This window comes from Pelobates fuscus, chromosome 6, assembly GCF_036172605.1.
Source record: "Pelobates fuscus isolate aPelFus1 chromosome 6, aPelFus1.pri, whole genome shotgun sequence".
NCBI lineage: Eukaryota > Metazoa > Chordata > Amphibia > Anura > Pelobatidae > Pelobates > Pelobates fuscus.
The window spans coordinates 268,940,069-268,965,733 of record NC_086322.1 but is presented as its reverse complement, the minus strand read 5'-3'; the positions used below and the strand labels follow the sequence as shown (position 1 = coordinate 268,965,733).

The window sequence follows — 25,665 nt, the reverse complement described above, 5'->3', positions numbered from 1 at the left end:
AGCTGCACTTCAAAAATTCTTAATTTTAGACTTCAGACAACTTAATAAGTTAATAAATCTATTTTATGTTAATTTATAATAAATAAATGTTAATAAACATTGCCTGCTTGACACTGACATTGCATGGCTCTTTTTGTCTGTATGCTTTGTATGTACACTTTGTATGAAATGTTCTTGTTATCTTATGTGGAACAGCGATGGGAAAGGAGGTGAGCTTTGAGAAGAAGGAAGGTAAGGTCCTGACATTTGACAACGAACAGTTAATACATTTTGCAACTTTGGAAATTTAAAATAGTCCGTAATCTTTAAAATAAATATCTGCATAACAATAACATTAGTTCAGAAACAAAGGAAACCAGCCTGGTGTTTGGTTGGGTATGACTCACTATGACATTATGAAATGTACAAATGTACACACATCTTAACAACTGACTTACACCCATGTAGAGGTTATCGTGCCAGGAATACCCTAGAGTTTTTATTGTAAGTAGTCAAGGCATTTTAGAACTGTTTGACTTTTTACCTTTGGTTGGCTATGCATCTCTACTACTTTTGACATAGAGTCAGAAGCTCTTTGTCTGAACTAAACATAGTTGTGCAGGGATTGGCTCACTGGCTAAGAGATATCAGGAGATGCTCTCAACCAATGCAGGGCTGAGCTCAAGATAGCTTCTGCTTAGGAGCTTCCAGCTCTCTGTTGGTAGTAGTGAAGGCCAATGGGCACACTCCTGGCACCATAACCACTACACCATACTGTAGTGGTTTCAGTGCTGGGTTTATTACATGAAGGTATTTCTATAGTTAATTTCAAGCATATGTTTGCAGAGGTTCATTAAAGCAGAATAACAGATAATTACTTGACAACTATTATTCTTTACTTTTTCATTTTCTGTGTATGTTTTCCCTTTTTGCTGTTTTTCGATTATTTTTTTTCTAGTACTATAGTGCGATTATTAATACAAGTGGTTCAGACTCACCTTGAAATGTGTCTAATTCTCTTTGGAGGATAGCAAGAGCTTCATTCACTCTTGGGCACAGCTAAGAAAGTGGCATTTGAAAAAAAAATATAGATGAGTACATATTTAAAGGAACATGGAAATTAAAAAAGCTATAATATCTTAAGGGGGCACTGTGAGAACTACTTAACAAAGTGGTTTTGATGTGTAGACTATGCCTTTGTAGTTTCACTACTCAGTTCTTTGCCATTTAGGAGTTAATGTACTTTGTTTATTCAGCCCTAGCCACCGCTCCCATGGCTGACAGACTCATTAAATGCTTTCGGGAAAAAAAATTATATTTGAAACATAATTTATTGCTCATAGTTTAATGTTGAACCACCTATTTCCTGCACTGTTAGCTGCCTGGCACATCCTGCAGCAATGCCCTTTGTCTGATTAAAGCTTAAATAAAACAGCATGATTATATATTATTCTAAGAACTTGCCACAACCGTATTACTCTATATCGTTCTAAGAACCTGCCACAACTTTATGATTATATGTCATCATAGGAACCTGACACAACTTTATTACTATATATCATTCTAGGAACTGCACAATGTTAACATACTGGACATAATTCAAATTGGCTACTATTAAAGTGAAGAGTTTATAGCAGATGTTTCAGCTTGAGTCAGTCAAAACAATACACCCTGGGGAAATATGGCGATAAAATAAAGCAATATTGTTAAAGACACTTTGTGTTTAAAACCATGGTTTGTGATTTTAAAAAAAATACTGAAAAGAGAGCTCTATTAAGAGACAGATCATGAATGTGATATAGCCAGAAAGTATCTAGCAAATGAAATTTGGGATGAAAAATGGGATGAAATTTCCCAAACTTCAGTTCAGACTAGAGATAGAACTTAATATTGGGACCAGTTTGCTCCAATTATCTAACAAGAGAGGAAATAACATGAGTATCTTCTCAAAAGTAAAATTATCCAATTCCCAATTTCAAACAATGAAGCAGAAATGGTCACTATGACCAAATCTGCTATGTCGTAAACAGAGTAAACCACAAGACCAACATCTGTAAATCCAGTCAGTCCTAAATTGAATTAGGGTTTTATATGGGGCAGCAATAAACTCTTCAATGTATGTTCAATTGCACACTACAAAGGAAGATAGGAAAAGGGGGTACCAAAGTAAAGCGCTCACCCTATCCTATCAGTCTGTCAGTGCTTCAACGCAATCACCTCCCAAGCTTATCTGCGTCCCACCACCCCTGTTATTAAACGCAATAACATCCAACTGTATTAAAACATTGGTATGTGTGACAGAGCTTCGTGTACTCTGACCAAGTACCTCTGCCCAGTCCGCTTCCTAGCTGCTTGCAGTCAGGGCCGGCGCGTCCATAAGGCGGCACAGGCGGCCGCCTTAGGGCGCATCGGCTATGGGGGCGCAAGATTTCGGTGACCGACAGGAGGGACGTTCTCCCTCCTGCCAGGTCACCTTCTGGACCCCCGGCGGGCGGCAGTGTTCTAATGAGAGGCGGCGAGGGAGCTCTAACCTGTCTGCTCTGCTCCCTCGCGCGCCGTGTGCTGATTCTGCGGGAGCCAGAATATGACGTCATATTCCATATTCCAGCTCCCGGCATCAGCAGACAGCCCGCGAGGGAGCAGAGCAGACAGGTTAGAGCTCCCTCGCCGCCTCTCATTAGAACGCTGCCGCCCGCCGCACTGAAGCCCCACTGGACCCCAGGGACACATCCACACCAGCTCTCCAGGTAGGGAGGCTGGGTGGATATTATTATTAATTTGTGTGTGTCTGAAAGTGTATGTGTGAGTGTCTGTGAGTGTGTGTGAGTGTGTGTGTCTGTGAGTGTGTGTTTGTCTGAGTGTCTGTGAGTGTGTGTGTCTGAAAGTGTATGTGTGAGTGTGTGTTTGTCTGTGAGTGTGTGTGTCTGTGTATGTGTTTGTCTGTGAGTGTGTGTATGTGTCTGTGAGTGTGTGTGTGTACGTGTTTGTCAGTGTGTGTGTATGTGTTTGTCTTTGTGTGTGTGTTTGTCTGTGAGTGTGTGTCTGTATGTGTTTGTCTGTGAGTGTGTTTGTCTGTGTATGTGTGAGTGTGTGTATGTGTCTGTGTGTGTATGTGTTTGTCTGTGAGTGTGTTTCTGTGTGTGTGTGTCTGTGCATGTGTTTGTCTGTGAGTGTGTGTCTGTGTATGTGTGAGTGTGTGTATGTGTCTGTGAATGATTGTATGAATGTGTGTGTCTGTCAGTGTATGAGTGTGTGTTTGTGAGTGTCTGTCAAATCAGTGAGAATACGTTTGTGATTGAGTGTGTGTCTGTCAATGAATGAGTGTGTGTCAGATCAGCGAGTCTGTGTCTGTCAGTTACGTCTGTGTGTTTGTCATTGAGTGTGTGTGGCTGTTAGTGTGTATACACCACTGAGTGTAGCGTGGCGGAGTGGAGCGCAGTACAGGAGCTTCTGTTTCCTGTACCTGGCCAGACTGAGAGGAGGTGCGCACTGAGAGAAGGTGCTCACTGAGAGAGCACTTACTGTCAGTCCAGCCAGGTACAGAAAACTGAAGCTCCTGTAGAGGGTCTGCTCCGCAACGCTACAAGACAGGTAGGAGGCACACCAGGAAGGGGAGTGTGACCGCTAAGAGGGTGGGGGGTGCACCAAGGGACAGAGAGGGGAGGGGAGAGAAGAACCAAGGGACAGGAAAAAGAGAGGGAGGGGAGAGGAACACTAAGGGACGGGGAAGAGGGAGGGGCTGGTTAGGAGGCACATAGGTGAAGATGTTAATTTTAGAGGGGTAGGTGGAAAAATGCATCTTCGCCTATGTACCCCAAAATCCTTGCACCGGCCCTGCTTGCAGGGACCCTGGAACGTTTCAGCCTCAGTTGCCAAAGCTTGACTGGGGTCTCTCTGGCGTTTTTCCACCTGATTAGGCTGCAGATCTCCTTTCAGGCAGGTATAGCTCCCTCTGCCTATTCCTCTGCAGCTTTGCTTATAGTGATTGCTATTGCCTTTAGAAAGGCACTTGCGGCTCTCAGGTCTAACTCTTTTGATTAATTCCAGGGCAAGATAGACTGTGCAGCCAGCAAACGGGTACGTAGACTCTGTCAATTGGGATCCCTAAAAATCCACACAGGACACCCAGTTCCAAATTCAATTAACATGCAATACTTTATTTTACTTGGGACTAGCCCATACGTTTGTTCAGTGGCGTACACATGACCCATGGGGCCCCGGTGCGAAAACTGATCCATGGGCCCCCCTATCCCCCGTGCTTACTCTGCGCGGGCCGGGGCCGCAACACATGGCGGCGGGCACCTGGTCGCAGGGGTTGCAGTGCTGCGATCCCTGCGACCGCGGTATGTACGCCAGTGCATGCAGATGCACACACACTTAAAGGACCACTACAGACACCCAGATCACATCAGCTCAATGAAGTGGTCTGGGTGTCAGGTCCCTCTAGTTTAAACCCTGCAGCTGAAAACATAGCAGTTTCAGAGAAACTGCTATGTTTCACTGAGGGTTAATCCAGCCTCTAGTGGCTGTCTCACTGACAGCCGCTAGAGGCGCTTCCGCGATTCTAAGACACTGAACGTCCATAGGAAAGCAATGAGTAATGCTTTCCTATGGGCAGTTTGAATGCGTGTGCGGCTCTTGCCGCGCATGCGCATTTGTAGCTGAGAGGCGGAGGGATCCCCAGCGCCATGGGAGTCCGGCGCTGGAGAAAGGTAAGTGCTGAAGACACACACACACACTCTCACGAACAGACGCATACACACTAGCTAACAGACACACACATTTACTGACAGAGACACACTCAGCAACAGACATACATACACACTCACTTAAAAACATACACTCTCACTGACAAACACTCACTAACAGACATCAAACAGACTGACTAACACACACACAAACACACTCAGTAACAGACACACACAGTAACACACTCACTGACACACACTCAACAGACACACTCACTGACACTCACTAGCAGACACACACACTCTAACACACACACCAACACTCACACTAACACTCACACACACTAACACACTCACACACACACACACACACAAACACACACTAACACTCACACACACACTAACACACAAACACACTAACACTCACACACTATCACACACACACTAACACTCACACACACTAACACTCTCACACACACACTAACACTCACACACACGCACACAATGACACACACACTATCACAGACACACACACACTATCACAGACACACTAACACTCACACACACACACACACACTAACACTCACACACACTAACACTCACACACACTATCACAGACACACTCACACACACTAACACTCACACACTAACACTCACACACACACACACACACACTATCACACACACACTAACACTCACACACACACACTAACACTCACACACACACACTATCACAGACACACTAACACGCACACACACACACTATCACAGGCACACTAACACTCACACACACAAACACACACTAACACTCACACATGTTTTTTTTTTTTTTTTTTTAAATTTAATCCCTCCAGCCTCCTTACCCTTTGGAGTGCTGAGGGGATTCCCTGGGGTCCAGTTGTACTGCTGGGCTCCTGGGGGGCCGGTCACCCGGCGGGCAGGCTGGCTGGCTGGCTGGCACGCGAGGGAGCACTCTCCCCTGAGTGCTTCCTCTTCAGCTCCCTTGCGCGCCGCGTAGGGATGCCGGCGCCGGAAGATGACGTCGTCTTCCGGCTCCGGTTTCAGTGCGGTGCGCGAGGGAGCTGAAGAGGAAGCACTCAGGGGAGAGTGCTCCCTCGCGCGCCCGCAGGATCGGCCGTGGGGTCCCGGAGGTGGCCGGCTCTTGGGCCCCCCAGGAGAAGAGGCTGGCCCAATTGGTACATACCGGATCGCAGGGGCGACCGGGCCCCCTGGTGGGCCGGGCCCGGTCGCAGCCGCGACCCCTGCGACCCTGGTATGTACGCCACTGCGTTTGTTATAAAAAGCTTGTTGTGACACACTATATAAAATACAAATAACCAAAACATGTTAGAAAACATACAGGGAATTATAAATACATAACAACATATTAATAAAGGGACGGGGAAGACAATAACAAGCACAAAATATCTCTACCTAAGTATGCAAATTAACCAGCCTTGCTATTCAGTTAGTGCATATTGCTGTTGCCACCAACAGAGGGTGCTATACAGATTCCATAGCCAATACTGCTGTAAGAAAGTATATGCTTCATCAGCTGATTGTCTGCAATAAGCAAGGTAGACTTCTGGAAGACCACACTAAGACTCTATCCTGCACAGCATCATTTATATTTAATCTAACCACCCTGTACATTTATTTTATTTTATATATCTTATGCGGTGCATATACTACATCCCCATAATCAATGATTGGCATCAGCATTTTCTGTACAATCTTTTCCTTTACAGTAGGGCTTATGCAGGATTTGTTTCTGTGCAGGGCACCTAGTTTTAGATAAAGTTTAGATGCAAGTTTTCTATGTGGAGGCCAAAAGATAGATTGAGGTCTAACAACACACCCAAGTATTTTAAAGAGTGTCATGCTAAAGTGTAGCCCTGTATGTAATTGTTTTATTTACCTATATGCATTCCTCTATTTCCCCTCTGATTTCTGACTGACCTCTGACCCCTCCCTTCTTTTATTGATATGTTAGTTTTTATTTGAATAACCATCCCTTCATATCTGTGCCTAGATAGATATCCATCTCCCTCATCTTCATTGCAAGCCTATCTGGCCCTTATATATCTTTATTCAATAGCCTGATTTTAAAACTATCAAGCCCAAATATTGCTGTAAGAAAGTCTGATACCCACTCTCCCCTCACCAACCAATGCTCATTATTACATTTATAGATTATCTGTCACACCCAAATATTATATAAGTAGAAATAACAGGTGTACACACTGCCCGTTATTAGTACACTCCTGCACTTGCTTAACCCATAAAACTTAAATATTTACCCTACCTTCACCTGCTCTTAATATTCCAATTATTTCCAATTTACTTTTTCCCATCCTAGCAATGATCTGTCTTTTCCTCCTCTGTATTTCCTCCTTCTCCCTCAGTATAAAAATCTCTCCTTACACCCACTTCACTCATCCCTTATCCACTGTTACATATGCCCCCCTCTGCTACACTTCCACCTTCTCTCATCTCACGCTTTGTACTCATTTTTCTACTCTCTCACTCCTACCCACAATCGATCTCATCCTAGACCCCATCCATACAAAACCCATTCACACCTCCTGTCACTTTCTCTCCCCCTGCTTCTAGCAGTGATGTCACTCCCAATCCAGGGCCCTTTACCTTCTCTACACGTCACACGCACGTAAGCGCCATCTTTAATGTGGGCAAAGGCTATATCCTTATTAAAACCGGAGCCACAGCGTCTCTAGGAACACTGCACATCCTGGGGGCCGGGAAGGAAGAAGGTCGAGTAGCGGTATTTTTGTCGACATGACCGCTGTGTTTCTGTGCGGCCACGCCGACAGAATCTTGCAGAACCGTTATAATTCCATCTCTTGATAGATATTTGAAGCAAGTTTGTTACAATTTGTCTGAGCTCTCTTTATATTCATTTTTGATCACAAACCACCTTTTACAAATACTGATTTATTTCCTCTCGATATATCGCTGGGTGTATGGTTTTGACTGACTCAAATTGAAACATCTGCTATTTACTCATATTCTTAATATAAACACTATAATATATGATTATATATATTATATAAAATATTATTATATTATATATAATAGTAGCCTATTATGATCATTATGATATCATTGTGCAATTTTTAGAATGATATATGGTGATAAAGTTGTGGCAGGTATTTATTACATTCAAAAATAAATATACATGATAAAAGTTGAACAAGGAGCTGATTTAGAGGAATAGATATATTCAAATAATGTATTATTACAAATATATGTCAAAGGGCTGCGTCACGATCAATTTGAGCAACTTGAAGATGTCCAGAACACAAGGATTAATGCAGATATGTGAGCGCTCCAATTATAATCACCAGTCTCAGACTGAACTCCAGCGGCAATGGAAAAAAAAACCAACCAAATATAATGATACACTATATTACAGATCTTTGAAATGTGACAACATGTAGTTACACATCTCACGAAATATTGTAAAGAATAAATAAGAGCCTGATCCACTCAAATATAGATCAGCAATAACAAATATATGTAAATGAATAAATTAAGCTTTTTATTTTTGAATATAAAAAGACTCTCAGAGTATTAACCAATAAGAAGTATGAATGTATATAACGACATATATTAATATGACAAACATAGATACCGTAGATATAACAGGTATAAAATCAATACATGAGAACCATATATAATGATCATTTTGTTTATGGTAACGGATTATCCCTTTTTATTTTTTGATCCAGGACATATCCAGTGTATGGGCCCCACACTGAACATCACATACTTGTCCTTTTAGAGTGATTAGTTGAAACTTGCTAGTTTATTATTAGATTAGTGTTATATATGGTTCTCATGTATTGATTTTATACCTGTTATATCTATCTATGTTTGTCATATTAATATATGCCGTTATATAGATTCATACTTCTTATTGGTTAATACTCTGAGAGTCTTTTTATATTCAAAAATAAAAAGCTTAATTTATTCATTTATATATATTTTTTAATGTTGATCTATATCTGAGTGGATCAGACTCTTATTTATGCTTTACAATATTTTGTGAGATGTGTAACTACATGTTGTCACATTTTAAAAATCTGTGATATATTGTATCTTTATATATTTTTTTTTCATTGCCGCCAGAATTCAGTCTGAGACTGGTGATTATTATTATTGGAGCACTCACATATCTGCATTGCTCCTTGAAATATTGTATACAATATGTACAAAGAAGGTTGGTTCATGATCTTTGGAAGATAAGTAATAGATCCTTAGAGAATGTGAACCTATATATGCGAGATCTGTAATTCAAAAAGACACAACTTTGGCAGGGCTGTAGAAATATCTTCTGCAATTCCAGTAATTGCACTGTTTCACAGCACTATTACATTTCAGAAAAAGGTCAAATCTGCAGATATTTCAATGTTAAGGGTATTTTTTTGTTTACAAAAGCCGCAGTTTAGGATCCATCACAGTATCAATAAGTCCTTATTCAGTCCTCGTGGAATTAATTCTAATTTGTTCAACTTATGTATAGTGAAATTTTTGAAGAATTTCCTTGCCTACCTTTCCCACTCACCCTTTCTGATAGTCATCTTTATGCACCTTCAGCCGTAATGTCATTTATGTGACCTAATCCCAACCTGATGGATATAAAATCAAATACTCTCCTTTGTTCTAAATAGTTTAGAGGAAGCACATTCAGTCTGTGAAATGGTCTCAAATATCAACCACTGTAATTGGTTCTATTGTAGATTCATTGTGAATGTATGGAAGTTTCACAAGATTGTTTTCAAAACTAAATGTTATCTAAGGCATGGACTTCAGTAAATAGAAGAGCCAAATTCATATATAGTTTATTCTACCGTATCCGAGGATCACTAAAATAGTATTTAACTATTATGATTTTAAAAACGATGTCACGTACATTCTATGTAAAAGTTTTACATTTCTTGCTTATGAATACGGTTAATAAGTGGGCCGTACTAAGATGAAGTCTGTTCTCTAGTCATAATGCACAATACTTAAAAGACAATTAAGTAAGCACATGCTCTGTAATTAAATTATTTTGGCAGGCTCATTCATAGTTCAAAAATTTGCTAATTAAAAATAATTATAGAAATTGCATCTCCAAAGTGATCATTTGGAAAAACATGTTATCTTAACAAACTGGCACAAGATATTTTTTTAATGCTAAGCATAGACTATGGTCCAAAAGTAAGTTTCACAGGTGTACAAAAACAGACTTAGTAAAATAACTCTTTGATGTACTTTTTCACAGTTATGTGGTCTAGTGTCATGGTGTGCAATCAGTTGAGTTCTAAGCAGCATTGGTGACAACACCATAAAGTCTAGACTCCAACTTTGTGTGGTATTTTGACAGGCACACTTGCCCTGGGTCTTATCTAGTCTTTAATCCGACACACTATTTCAGTAACAATTTTTCCGACCAGATCTTTTATTTTGCCATATTGGTAATGCAGCTAAAACTTTTATTCAGCATTTTCTCTAATATCAAAATGTATTTCTAGTGCAAATGAAAATCTGAAGAACTGATATCTGAATTTTAACATATTTTAAAACTTCATCTCTCATGCTCCGTGCTTTACATCAAACTGTGTAGTACAGGTTGATAAATAGTGTTTTTGAACATGTAACCAATCCATAGGTTCTGGAATTTATCTTTTGACACTTCAACTGACCGTCACTTACCAGATTCCTGTGTTTTTGTGCATGTTTAAGTTATTTTGATCTAATATTGCTATCAGATTAAAAAAAATAAACAATGTACACAATGTGGCTGCTAATTAGGTGCTTCTTAAAGGACCACTATAGTGCCAGCAAAACATACTCGTTTTCCTGGCATTATAGGGCCTCTAGGTTCCCCCCACCCTCAGGACCCCCGTCCCGCCGGGCTCTAGAGGGTGGAAGGGGTTAAATCTTACCTGTTTTCCCCCGCCGGGCTCCCTTGGTGTGGGGAACTCTCCTCCTCCTTTTCGCCGTCATCGGCTGAATGCGCATGCGCGGCAAGAGCCGCGCGCATTCAGCCAGTCCATAGGAAAACATTCTCAATGATTTCCTATGGACGCTCGCATCTTCTCCCTGTGAAAATCACAGTGAGAAGCGCGGAAGCGTTTCTAGCGGCTGTCAGTGAGACAGCCACTAGAGGCTGGATTAACCCATAGGTAAACATAGCAGTTTCTCTGAAACTGCTATGTTTACAGCAGAAAGAGTTAATCCTAGATGGACCTGGCACCCAGACCACTTCATTAAGCTGAAGTGGTCTGGGGGCCTATAGTGGTCCTTTAAGCATGATCATACGGTCAAGGGATTTAGATATTTGACCAAACATTAAAATTAGGAAAATATTTGAGCAATAATATAATTGTTGGCCAGACAAGTCCGTTCCAGCTTCTCATCAATAGCAAACGTACACTAGGATCTCTCCAGTTTATAGAAGATGATTCAATAAACCGTAAGCAGCAGTTTAATGGGTGAAAAACATGCTGTTGATGAGAAACTAAAAATAATATGGCCAAGATAATTTTCGCTTACAGGAAGGTCGCATATAATCCCTCCTCTTTGCATTATATAAGCTGTTTGTATCAAACTTTGGCAAGACAGCAGAACCACACATGCTTCTACTCCTGTTCATTTCAAATTAACAGGAAGATTAGTATACAGTGCACATGAGATCAACTAATCAATGGCTACCTGAAAAGTAAAAAAAATGTCTGGTCTGACAAATCAAAATGCAATTAATTTGGTAAGAACCTAGCATAAACATGACTCCATGAATTAATCCTTTTTTGTGTCAGTCAATCAGGCTTAACAGCGATTGAGTAGTGTTTAACCCCTTAAGGACCAAACTTCTGGAATAAAAGGGAGTCATGACATGTCACAGTTTTTATAAACTGCAATAATTACATTGCAGGGTTAAATCCTCCTCTAGTGGCTGTCCAACAGACAGCCACTAGAGGGACTTCTGCTTTCTTAAACTACGCTTGATGTCCTCACGCTATGCATGAGGGCCTCCAGCATCGCCGGACTCACCATAGGAAAGTATTGAATAATGCTTTTTCGTACGGGGGGGTTTAATGGTCGTGTGCATTAGCTGACGTCGGCGGTGGAGGAGCATAGGCGGAGCCTGACCCAGCACAGAGGGAAATCGCAACTGGATTCTGGTAAGTCACCCAGCAACATTAGGTGGGGGGTGAAAGGGAGGGGGGCACTGCAGGATTCTATAGTGCCAGTAAAACAGATTTGTTTTCCTGGCACTGGAGAGTCCCTTTAATACTAATAGCCTTGAGTGCATTTGTCACTAATTGATAGAACATTTGTCCATAGGATAAATCATTTCATTTACATTTTGTTGTGGTAATAATGCTTTTATATAACTTGAATGCCTACCTTTTCATTTACGTTATGTTTGATTGGCTCTTCTAAAAACCCAGCGAAAAGGTTGTAGAACCAGCTGAAAAGGTACAGGAGAAATGATCAGCATGGAAAATTAAAACTAGCAGTTATAGTGCTAAACTTTCTGCATTCCATTGTTGAAAAGTCTATTTGTTACGAATAAATAAAGTTCCCAATTTAAAAAAAACCTAGTATGATTTTCACATTTTTAATTTATGACAGAGACTAGTATTAAACTTGCAAAGATGGGTGAAAGTGGCTGCCAAAACAGTAAAAGTGGGATAAAATCAGCACGCTAACTTTCCTGCAATCCAGAATTCCAACCTTGCTATAGACATGTGTTTGCACTGAGGTGTAAGCACAATGATATTGTATCAAAAAACACATATTTATTGAATATGGAATCATACAGGATGCATTTAATCTACAATACAGACTAAAATGTTTCAGAGCTCAGAATTTTAAAATGGTGCAGAGAGGCCAGTGAAGAATGTTATTTTTGTTTACTCTAAGGCAGGGGTAGGCAACATTTTAGCAGCACTGTGCCGAAATAGGATTGTGATGTCCCGCAGCGTGCCTGTCCTATTTTTTTAAATTGAGGTGTGTATGTTGCCGTATTCTGCTTGTGTTATTTATACTGCAGTTGCTTTGTATCATTGTATTTGGGCGTATATGGGCTATTATATTGTATATGTTCATGAGTAGTTTGTGGTATTGTGTATGATACATATGAATGTGGGCTGTGTATGGGGGCTGCTTGTGGAATTCTGTGTGTGGATGCATATGTTGATACCGGAGAAACTGACGGAAGCCAAGCACAGAGAGATGGACACAGGTTTCTTCAGGAAGGAAGAGATTCTTTATTGGATCACCGATCGGGACTCAGAGGGACTAGCGTCACCAAAATACAGCAAAGTCTGAGTACTGAATACATAGAGTACATTCCTTATATAGCACTGTAGCTCCTCCCACAATTAACTACACCCACACATACCCTTAACCTATTTAATAAATAGAGTCTAAACTCATCCATCCGGTCTAACCACGTGGCTCATCTGATACAAAGGAGAGGGACGCGTAATTCCAGTTCTTACATTCCTGCACCTGGTCAGTACAGTGATAACAGTATCTTAGCTACGTGTAATTAACTAACTGATACTACAAACACATATACATACATATGCCTTGTGGCAATCTTAGCCTGCTAAACTTGTATTTTACTGGAATTACATCACATTCCCCCCTTTGATGCCTCTGATATTTCACAATTACTTGAGGCATCACTTAACCTTGGTTTGCATATACCTCAGGTTACCATGAACCAGACCAGACTTATCTTATGATGTGAATCTTTTAACACTCATCTTCCTGCATTGGTTCTCCTTGATCTAGAGCCTTATACTTATATATCGCCATTATCTGTGCAGCAGCCTTCCTCTCTGCTATACTTCCTATCAGGCTTTGCACAGACCTAACTACTAAGGGTATAAGACACGGTAGGAGTAGACACAACAGTAAAATCAGTAGGACTCCACCTACCACTGCCTTAAGCCCTCCAAACCACTCATACCAGCTACCAAACCAACTACTTGGATTGTACCCTTTCCATACCTGAGTAGGCACATGCACTAGTTTAACCATATGGCTAGTAAGCTCAGCTATTGCTTGCCCTTCGTCATCTATTTGAAGACAGCAATTGCTCAGGTTAAACTTCCCACATACACCTCCCTCTACTGCCAAAAGGTAATCCAAGGCTAATCTATTTTGGTACACTGCTGTCCTCATCCTGGTATTATGCTTCGCTAGAAGATTGAGTGCTTGTGAGGTCTCATTAGTAATAATCTCAACCACCGCCTGTAATCTTATAATACGGTTGAGCATATAAATTGGGGTTCTATAACCAAAGGTACCATCTTCTGCCCACGTGGCTGGCCCATAATAATCTATGATACGCTGGGGAGGCCATTCATTATCTTCCCAGGTGCCTATCTCTAAGGGTCCCCTTTTCTTCCTATGATTCACATCATACACTTTAACACCTAAAGTCTCACCTGTTTCAATCGGTAACAAGAAGAAGGATGGTTTGAGCATACCCAACACACATGCCCCTTCCCAGTCCTGTGGCAACTCCGAATAGGCTTTCTTACCACAGATCCAGTACAAATTTGCTGGGGCTCTCCAGGTAGATGTGATGGATAAATCAAACCACACATCCTTTAAACTGGCATATCTAGCAAACGGGTTAGATGGTTCTGAGACATTTGAAGCCGACCACCAAGTTGTATTTTTAGTATCATCATCATAAGCTTTTTGCCCTAGACAAGTTAATTCTCCTACAGAAGTATTATACATTATTCCTTTCCTTGCTATGCAAACATAACCTATGATGGAGGTCTTTAATCTCCACTCAGATTTACCTCTAACACTCAAATGATAATCGGCTTGTGTAGATATTAGTTGGTCAACTGCCTCAGAACCGGACATTACCTCCTTTGCTTCCCAAGGCCATTGGTCTCCCATGTTAGTACCTCCACACACATAGCAGTTGGTAACATTAAGACTACCGGCAATACTTTCAGCTAGGTCAATGAACAGGTTTTTAGCGTTATGGGGGATCTTATTATCTATACTCATCTCTTCATAAAAGGAATGGTATACTTGATGAGTCTGGGAGGATACCGTATCAGTCTCTATTCCTATAAACAATAATGTCCCAGGATCTAAACCCGTCCCGTATATCTGAAACCCAAATAAATTTCCATACTTATCTAGGAACTTGTCGGGGTTATTAATAAGTATATGGACTGGGTTGCATTCCATAGACTTACAATAAGGGCTAGTCGGCAACTTAGTCACTATCATGTCTTTATCTACTGTCTGTCCCCAAGTCGCCCACCCCACACAAGACCAATATGGACAAAAGTTATAGTCTTTATTTGGGCATCTAGGACTCACATATTTATTTTTACTACTGGGACAAATATATTTATCATTAGACCCATACGTCCTCTCCCATCTAAGATCCCCACATACATTCCACGGTTTTCTACCACTTGATATCGCCTTACATGCATCAAATAGCAGAACACCCGAAGAATGTACGGATTCTAACACCGTCTTATTAATTAGGGTCCCCTGAGGATCTCCATTCCTGAGAGTCAACCAAATTGTACGAGGTTGATACTCTGGACTGAAGCACTTAGGTTCTCCTACTCCTAAATGGCACACACTATAGTCTATATTTAGGTATCTACATCTTGATACCTCTCCTTTACATTCGTATTGTGAATGCCAAATTAGGGTTTGGGAAATATGGTTACCTGTTCTCGTAGTCTTAATGCATACCTCACAGCTAGGAGTGTCGGTACCTCTACCTTCCTGAATATAAAAACACATATAAATAAACACAATCAAAAGCACATCTTTCGCCGTCATCCTCAGTCTTCGTCCGTGCGATGGAACCTCAGCTTCCAGGATGTGAGGGCTGCAGGGAATGGAGTTCTGCTCGTCTTCACAGGTGTCCCTTCGAGACTTTCCTGGCTTATACACTATGTGTTGGTAAGCGGACAGGCTTTATTATGGCCTTCTCACTCACACCTGTAACAATAAAATTTGTAATCCACAATAATTCCTCGTTACTCCGACTGAGTAGTGCGTTTCAACCGGATCTTGCAGGGATTCTCTGGATCTGCTGTAATTTGCCAAGAATCGACTGCTGCTGGTTTAACCCTGGAGTGATGTATCCACGGAGTTACTTCGGCTACTTTTATCGCTGTAGGGGTAGACAAAAGAACAACATAAGGACCTCTCCACTTGGGCCCTAACGGTACATTATTCCACTCTTTAATCCACACTTGGTCTCCTGGATGATAACTATGAACAGGGGGATAAATATTCACAGGTAATCTATCTTGTACCCATTTCTGTACCTCCTCCATAGTCTTACCCAACTCTACAACCTGCTGCCGGGTAATTCCTTCTCCCAACTGACTCAAGTCCCCCCTTAAGTTACCAAGTACGGGAGGTGGTCGCCCATACATGATTTCAAAAGGAGAGAGGCCCATCCTTCTGGTAGGGGTACTGCGGATTCGCAATAAAGCTATGGGTAAGAGAACGTTCCACTTAAGTTGGGTTTCCTGACACATTTTAGCCAACTGGTTCTTTATAGTTCTATTCATTCTCTCTACCTTACCAGAACTCTGGGGTCTATATGCAGTATGAAGCCTCCACTTTATACCAAGCATATGAGTCAGTTGTTGTAGGCACTGATGAACAAAAGCTGGACCATTGTCCGATCCTATAGAACAGGGTAGTCCATATCGGGGTATTATTTCTCGTAGCAGGAATCTTACAACTTCTCCTGCTTTCTCTGTACGAGTAGGACATGCTTCTACCCAGCCTGAATAGGTGCACACAATTACCAACAGGTAACGATGTCCACCCGATTTAGGCATTACTGTAAAGTCTATTTGTAGATCGGACATGGGGAGTCCCCCCATAAACTGGACTCCTGGTGGCTTTACTGGTCCTTGTCTTGCATTATTCTTAGCACACGTTACACATCTGCGTACAATGGCCTGAGTCAAGTTGGACAATCTTGGTATGTAGAAATGTTTCCTGAGAGATTCTTCAGTACTGTCTCTCCCAGAATGTGTCCCGTTGTGATAATTTTGGACAATTTCTACCGCTAGTGATGCTGGTATGACTATTCTTCCATCTTCTAGCTGATACCACTTGTTCTCCAAATACTTTCCCGGTTCAGTCTTTAACCACTCCTCTTCTTGAGCTGTATAAACTGGAGTCCATTGGGACAGTGGAGTTGGTATAAGAGCAGCTATATGCCCCACATACTCCTGTCTTCCTGATTCAGCAGCACGCTTAGCTGCACTATCTGCCATCCGATTTCCCTTGGTTACATCACCATCTCCTCTCAGATGCGCTCGACAATGTATGATACCGACTTCTTTCGGCTCCCACACTGCTTCCAATAGTTGTAGGATTTCAGCTGCGTACTTGATTTCTTTGCCTTCTGAATTCAGTAGTCCTCTTTCTTTATACAAAGCTCCGTGGGCATGAGTGGTTAAAAACGCATACTTAGAGTCCGTATAGATATTTACTCTTAAACCTTCAGCCAATTGTAACGCTCGTGTTAGTGCTATTAATTCTGCCTTTTGTGCTGATGTTCCTTTCGCCAGTGGCCGAGCTTCTATCACCTTGTCTATTGTTGTCACTGCATATCCTGCATAGCGGATCCCTTCTTTCACATAACTACTGCCGTCGGTGTAATATTGAACATCGGGGTTCTGGATGGGAAAATCACGAAGATCTGGTCTACTTGAAAATACTTCATCCATTACTTCCAAACAATCATGTTGACTTTCAGTAGGTTGCGGCAAAAGGGTAGCTGGATTTAAGGTGTTTACAGTCTCTAAATGCACTCTTGGGTTTTCACACAACATTGCTTGATACTTGGTCATACGGCTGTTACTAAACCAATGATTTCCTTTGTAATCCAACAACGTCTGTACTGCATGTGGGACTCGTACATAAAGTTCTTGACCCAGAGTGAGTTTATCGGCTTCAGCTACTAGCAGGGCGGCTGCAGCTACGGCTCTTAGACAAGGTGGAAGTCCGCTGGCCACTGCATCCAGTTGCTTAGACATGTAGGCAACAGGTCTTTGCCATGATCCCAAGTACTGTGTCAATACTCCCACAGCCATTCTTCTTTGCTCGTGTACATATAAGTAGAATGGTCGTGTGTGATCAGGTAGACCTAATGCTGGGGCACTCATCAAAGCCTTCTTCACATCTTCAAATGCCGTTTGCTGTTCTTGGGTCCATAAGAAGGGGTCGTGCTCTGTACCTTTGATGGCTGCGTACAGAGGTTTTGCCAGTATCGCATAGCTGGGAATCCATATCCTACAGAAGCCTGCTGCCCCCAAGAATTCTCGCACTTGTCTTCTATTCTTGGGTATTGGTATTTGGCAGACAGCTTCTTTTCTCTCTGGCCCCATAATCCTTTGACCTTCAGAGATATGGAATCCCAGATACTTGACAGTTGGCAAACACAACTGAGCCTTCTTCCTGGACACCTTGTATCCTGCCTTCCAGAGAATATGTAGTAGATCGTGCGTTGCTTGCTGACATTTTTCTTTTGTAACTGCTGCTATCAACAAGTCATCTACATATTGTAACAATACACATTCTCCTGGGATAGACTCGAAATCCAGTAGATCTTGACTTAGAGCTGAACCAAATAGGGTAGGTGAATTTTTAAACCCTTGGGGCAGTCTTGTCCAAGTCATTTGGCGTTTTGAGCCCGTTACAGCGTTCTCCCATTGGAAAGCGAAAATACATTGGCTTTCTGCGGCAATTCGGAGGCAAAAGAAGGCATCTTTGAGATCTAAGACTGTGAAGTAAGTAGCCCCGCCCGGAATTAAAGCAAGCAGGTTATATGGATTGGGTACAACTGGATGTATGCTAACAACCGCATCATTGACTGCTCTTAAGTCCTGTACAGGTCGATACTCATCTGTACCGGGCTTTTGAACAGGCAGCAATGGGGTGTTCCAGGGGGAAGTACAGAATTTTAGGATACCATACCGTATGAACTTATCCAGATAGGATTGGATGTTCTTCTTAGCCTTCTGCGGAATGTGATATTGTCTTAGGCTCACTGGATAAACCCCATGTTTCAGTTCAATTTTTATTGGTGGAATATTGCGGGCCAGTCCTGGTGGGTTGTTCTCTGCCCAAACTCCTGGTATGTTAAACAATGTCTCATCACTCCTAGGGTTTTGGCTAGTCAACACTGTATAAAGTCGCCACTCTTCTTCCTTTGGTACGGATAAAGTCATAATACCTGAAGGTCCATTAAACTTTAAGGATGTTGTTCCATTTGGTAGGAACGTAATCTGCGCTCTTCCTCTTTCTTACTTTCTGTATCCCTGTTCATATAGACCTTATTTGCTACCTCCATTAGTTGGGTGATGGACATACCTGCAAACCCTTCTAACTTTTGTAGCTTGCGCTTAATATCTCCGTATGCTTGGCTGACAAAGGCGGAGTTAACCATTCGGGAATTGTCTGCGTCTTCCGGATTAAAGGGGGTATACAAGCGGTATGCCTCCAATAATCGGTCATAAAAGACACTGGGCGCTTCATCGCTTTTCTGGATCACCTCAACTGTCTTCGACATGTTAATGGCTTTCTTTCCTCCGGCTTTCATGCCAGCAATTATAGCGTCTCTATAGGCTCTGAGTTGAACCATATCAGCACCATTTACGTTCCAATCGGGATCGGTGTTGGGATAGTGTGTCGCGGCCCATGCTGCTGGATTGGCTTGGTTCAAAGCACGGGCTCTATCCTCTAATGCTTTAATGGCTGCTTGATTTATTCTTGTCCTTTCCTCATTGTTAAATAAAGTCATTAGTAACTGCTGGCAATCAGCCCATGTCGGATTATGCGTCTGTACTATTGAGGTGAACAGATCAGTCATAGCTTGTGGTTTCTCAGTATACGAGGAATTATGGGTCTTCCAGTTTAAAAGATCGGTTGTGGTAAATGGGACATATACGAAGACTGGGTCAGCGTGTGCCATTTGACCTGCGGCATCGATATAAGCTGACCCGGGATTCAGACGAAGAGGCATCTGATAGTGCTTTAATTGTTGGGCACCAGTCAACTGTCGGGTTTGGATGGGGCTACGTAGAGAGGCGTCAGTCATGGGTTCCGGTCGGGGAGAGATAGGGTATGGGGATGTGGGAGGTCGGTTTTGGGAAAAGGTCGTAAATAAAACACTTCGAGCCGAGCTAGATGAAGCTTGACCGGAAGTCTGAAGTGGCGCCAAATCAGGATATTCGTTTCTAATGGGGGTGGATTCTGGTTCCGGAAGGGGAGATTTAGTACGAGGGGGGGTGGATCCTGTACTGGAGGAGGAAGCGGAAGTGGATGAGGGTAATGAGGGGAGGGGTGCAGGACTTCCTGCGTTTGCGTCACTTCTTCTTAACGGAAAGTAAGGGGGCGGCAAAGGGATCTCGGACTCAGGGGGCGTGTCCAAAATGGGCCTAACACCAGTCCTAGTGGACGAGCAAGTCCTAGCTACCATGAGGCGACACTGCTCCTCGTGGCATGTCTGGAGCCATTTTGGCGAGTCATTTACGGCCTGTCTCCAACAGTCAATATAAGGAAACTGGCCGTAAAGTTCAGGCCTACCCGATACAGCCACGTGTAAGCGCTGTACCAGAGTTGGATCCAAACTGCCACGTGGCGGCCATGCCGCAACCAAAGTAGGCCACTCCCTAGTACACAAAGTGACCAAACGTACAGGAGACATCTTTACCCCAAAATCACAAACTTTGAATCCCTTTTTAAAATTCTTAACCATACATCCTAAGGGATCCGGAATCGTTGACTGCGACGCACCCATACTTAACAATGGAACGTCGTCGACAACGAATACTATACACGCGTACTATTCAACAGTCACACCCGTTTCCTCTGGCAACAGCACCACGTGGTACGGTTACCAAGTGAAACGTACACAATAACAATAAACACTCAGGGAATTCCCGTACACACACAGCTGTTACACCAGTCACTATATAATCAATATTATGCCCTTTGGCGTAACTATACAGTCACCCACGCTATAATTCTCTATATACGAATTACCCGTCTATAACACACCCCAGTAACATCGTCTTTTACAAATAGCGGTTACAGTACGGTTAGCATAGGTCAAAGCACAAGTTAAGGTCACAATACAATTATTAGTGGTTATGGTGTTAAACATGCAATGGACGACAATGATTAGTACTTATTATATAATGTCAGTAAATATACAGGGTTATGGTACCGTGCACTATAATACAGCAACACACTATTAACACTCTCGCTAGACGGCTGAGCTCGCGCTATCTAACAAGATATACACTTTACTAAAACAATCGTTAACACATTTACAATTCCCAACTAAACTATTGGCCAGTACCTTGAATGGACTACCTAAAACTATATACACCCGTTTTGGTTAGCCACACTGCCCAATCACCACATATATAGCGAGCTAGAGAACCGAATTTACACAGGCGCCTCTTAGTCGCACTATCAAAAGTCTAGTGGGTTCCAAATTTACACGCCTTCCCACTTAGCCCAGATAGGATGAGAACTAGCGAACCGAATTTACACAGGCGCCGCTTAGTCTCCCGGTCCCTCCGACCTAGCGAACGTAATATACACCCTAGAACGCTAGTCTAGACAAGACACCGGTGTCCGGCTAGGGCTATTTACACCAGGACCCCGCCTGACTAACCAAATCAAACGGTCTGACTAAAGAGCGTTCGATCGAGCGGTGCGCCTTCGCTCCTTCCCTCCGACAGAGGGGGCAGATACACTGATTCAAAACCCCTTTGGGCCTACCGCACAATCGGTATACCCCTAGTGGGTCCTGCCGTCTAAAACAGCAGTTGTCTTACCTCCTCGTTCCTGAACCTGAGTTCACACTCATCGACGGGGACACCCCAGCACTTCTCACGTAGAGGCCGATGATCTCCTGGACAACAGACCAGTGGCGCCGAGACGAAGGGAGGTCCACGCAGAAGTTCAGGGGTGCAGCCGTAGAGAACGTGGGCAAAGATAGACCGTCTCACGCCTCTGCCTCTCAGCTACCGTTGAACGATGAGCTTCCCGGCCAATGCACCAAATGATACCGGAGAAACTGACGGAAGCCAAGCACAGAGAGATGGACACAGGTTTCTTCAGGAAGGAAGAGATTCTTTATTGGATCACCGATCGGGACTCAGAGGGACTAGCGTCACCAAAATACAGCAAAGTCTGAGTACTGAATACATAGAGTACATTCCTTATATAGCACTGTAGCTCCTCCCACAATTAACTACACCCACACATACCCTTAACCTATTTAATAAATAGAGTCTAAACTCATCCATCCGGTCTAACCACGTGGCTCATCTGATACAAAGGAGAGGGACGCGTAATTCCAGTTCTTACATTCCTGCACCTGGTCAGTACAGTGATAACAGTATCTTAGCTACGTGTAATTAACTAACTGATACTACAAACACATATACATACATATGCCTTGTGGCAATCTTAGCCTGCTAAACTTGTATTTTACTGGAATTACATCACAATGTCACATTGTGTATTTGGTAGTGTGTGTATGTGTGGGGCTGTTTGGGGTATTGCATGTGAGAGGCTGCATGTGGGGTTGTGTGCATGTGTGTGGATTGTTAGTGGTGTTGTGTTTGTGTGGCTTGTGTGTATGTTTGTGTGTGGGCTGTTCATATTATTCATATGAGGGAAAGGTTATTCTGCATTTCTGTGTATCTCTAGTTGTGTGGGTGGCTTCCCTGGGTTCCAGTGGGGACCAGGCTGGCCAGGTACAGGTCAAGGGCAGGAGCTGCAACAGCAGATGTGGGCTGCTCTACTACAGTGTGGAATCCCATTCACAAGTGCTGGGAGTAAGTGATCTGAGATCACTTCCTCTACATGCTGCAATGCATAATTCGAAGATTTTCCTTCACCACCTTTTCGTATTTTCAGATATTTGAAGTTTCACTGGGACTCCTGATAGGCAAGACCCTGTTTGGCTCTGGCAGCCTTGAGTGCCGTGCAAAGACACCTTGAGTGCCATACATGGCACACGTGCCATAGGTTGCCTACCCCTGCTCTAAGGTATCATATATATAAATATATATTTTTACTTTATGGCACATTTATCTGTTTAGTTAATGGAGGACGAGATATAGAATACTAGACATCCTCCCGTTGTAGTTAAATGGGTGTTGTGGTGATTAGGACATGGTTAGTCTAAGTAAGGGTACAGTAATGGATTGATGCAATAAAACATCCAGTAACACATAAACACAGCACTGTAAGTATGATCTCCAGTCTTTAATATTATATATCTGTCTGTACTGTCTATCTAACCTAGCTAATCTGTTTTATATATGTCATCTGTTTTATATATTTAATCTCGCTATCTAAGCTATCAAATCTAATTTATCTATCTAATCTATCCAATCTAATTTATCGAGAACAATTGAGCAGAAGATTCTAAAAAAAGTACTGCTTCCTGAGCCTATGCCGGCAGCATGGTACATTCTGCTGTTATGCTAAGAACAGAAAGGAGATATTTTCACAAAATAAATAATTTAGCAATAAATTTAAATACAAATATGTCAATCATGTTTACATCATGTTTACGTTTCAGCAATATTTCCAAAAATTATGAATAGACAATTTTGGTAGTGAAGGGGTAGGTAACAATATTTGCAAACAAATAGTAAAACCGTAAAGGGAATTATTAATTTACCTGGCACCCCCACTCAAATGGAGTTTAGCATTTTTCACAACAGATTGACAAGCCGAAAGAAGCACGGACGGGCGACCTGAAGAGTCTTTAAAAGTATTCACCTGTGCAGTTAGGTAAACTCCAGAAAGCAAGAGATTAAAACTGCCACTGTCATTTCTGCAAAAACAATATTATAAAAAGATAAACAAATGTTTAAAGTGTCACATATCCATTATCAGGGACATACTGTCAATTTTTACCATAAGGGTAGAGATGTCCTGAATAGTTTGCTGGCGAATAGTTCCTGGCGAATATAGCTTGTTCGCGTTCACCACGGCGGGCGAACATATGCGATGTTCGGTCCACCCCCTATTCATCATCATTGAGTAAACTTTGACCCTGTACCTCACAGTCAGCAGACACATTCCAGCCAATCAGCAGCAGACCCTCCCTCCAAGACCCTCCCACCTCCTGGACAGCATCCCTTTTAGATTAATTCGGAAGCTGCATTCTTAGTGATAGGAGGGACAGTGTAGCTGCTGCTGATTTAATAGGGAAATCGATAGCTAGGCTAGTGTATTCAGTGCCCACTACAGTCCTGAAGGACTCATCTGATCTCTGCTGTAAGGACAGCACCCCAAAAAGACCTTTTTAGGTGTAGAACATCAGTCTGCTTTTTTTTTTCCTGTGTAATCTAATTGCAGTTGCCTGCCTGCCAGCGTGTGTGTCAGGCTCAAAGCGTATACTGTGCCCACTTGCCCAGTGCCACCACTCATATCTGGTGTTGTGGTGGAATCTCGGTAAAAATAAATTTAGTAGGCCGAGATTACCACGTGGCATGTGTACGTGCATATGCTGACGTATCGATCAGTTGGTTGCACGAGGCAAGATACGATCAGTAGTGTACGGAGCATGTGCAAGAATACAGGATGTAGTATTCCCCTCCTCCATTGTGCTGGACAGGCCATGCGGTCAAGCAGGAAGTTAATTCTTATTTGTATTGATTGGTCAAGAGAATGTGCGGGTGGAGCTTAATATGGGAGGAGTTATGTGCCTATATAAGGAGCCTGCACTATTGTCCGGGGCTCAGAACTTGCTGTATTTTGGTGACATTAGTCCCTCTGAGTCCCGATCGGTGATCCAATAAAGAATCTCTTCCTTCCTGAAGAAACCTGTGTCCATCTCTCTGTGCTTGGCTTCCGTCAGTTTCTCCGGTATCATTTGGTGCATTGGCCGGGAAGCTCATCGTTCAACGGTAGCTGAGAGGCAGAGGCGTGAGACGGTCTATCTTTGCCCACGTTCTCTACGGCTGCACCCCTGAACTTCTGCGTGGACCTCCCTTCGTCTCGGCGCCACTGGTCTGTTGTCCAGGAGATCATCGGCCTCTACGTAAGAAGTGCTGGGGTGTCCCCGTCGATGAGTGTGAACTCAGGTTCAGGAACGAGGAGGTAAGACAACTGCTGTTTTAGACGGCAGACCCACTAGGGGTATACCGATTGTGCGGTAGGCCCATAAGGGGTTTGAATTGTGTATGGAATCTGCCCCCTCTGTCGGAGGGAAGGAGCGAAGGCGCACCGCTCAATCGAACGCTCTTTAGTAAGACCGTTTGATTTGGTTTGGAGTCAGGCGGGGTTCTGTGTAAATAGCCCTAGCCGGACACCGGTGTCTTGTCTAGACTAGCGTTCTAGGGTGTATATTACGTTCGCTAGGTCGGAGGGACCGGGAGACTAAGCGGCGCCTGTGTAAATTCGGTTCGCTAGATCTCAACCTATCTTGGCTAAGTGGGAAGGCGTGTAAATTTGGAACCCACTAGATTTTTGATAGAGTAAATAGACTAAGAGGGTTCTGTTGTAAATTCCGCCCTCTAGTTCGCTATATGTGGTGCTTGGGCAGTGTGGCTAACCAAAACGGGTGTACATAGTTTTAGGTAGTCCATTCAAGGTACTGGCCAATAGTTTAGTTGGGATTGTAAATGTGTTAAAGATTGTTAGTAAAGTGTATATCTTGTTAGATAGCGCGAGCTCAGCCGTCTAGCGAGAGTGTTAATAGTGTGTTGCTGTATTATAGTGCATGGTACCATAACCCTGTATATTTACTGACACTGTATATAAGTACTAATCATTGTCGTCTATTGCATGTTTAACACCATAACCACTAATAATTGTATTGTGACCTTAAATTGTGCTTTGACCTATGCTAACCGTACTGTAACCGCTATTTGTAAAAGACGATGTTACTGGGGTGTGTTATAGACGGGTA

At 42.7% G+C, this 25,665-nt stretch overlaps 1 protein-coding gene across 1 annotated transcript in view; it reads right to left on the bottom strand.

Annotated features, from left to right (window-relative positions):
* Positions 1-25,665, bottom strand: part of LOC134566159 (bactericidal permeability-increasing protein-like) — a 124,452-nt gene that overhangs the window by 83,318 nt on the left and 15,469 nt on the right. The window contains exons 2-4 of the mRNA XM_063425863.1: positions 23,428-23,583; positions 12,084-12,147; positions 978-1,038 (exon numbers count right to left, since the gene is read on the bottom strand). Of these exons, the coding sequence (XP_063281933.1) occupies positions 978-1,038; positions 12,084-12,147; positions 23,428-23,583 (281 nt within the window). The remainder of the gene's footprint in view (positions 1-977; positions 1,039-12,083; positions 12,148-23,427; positions 23,584-25,665) is intronic.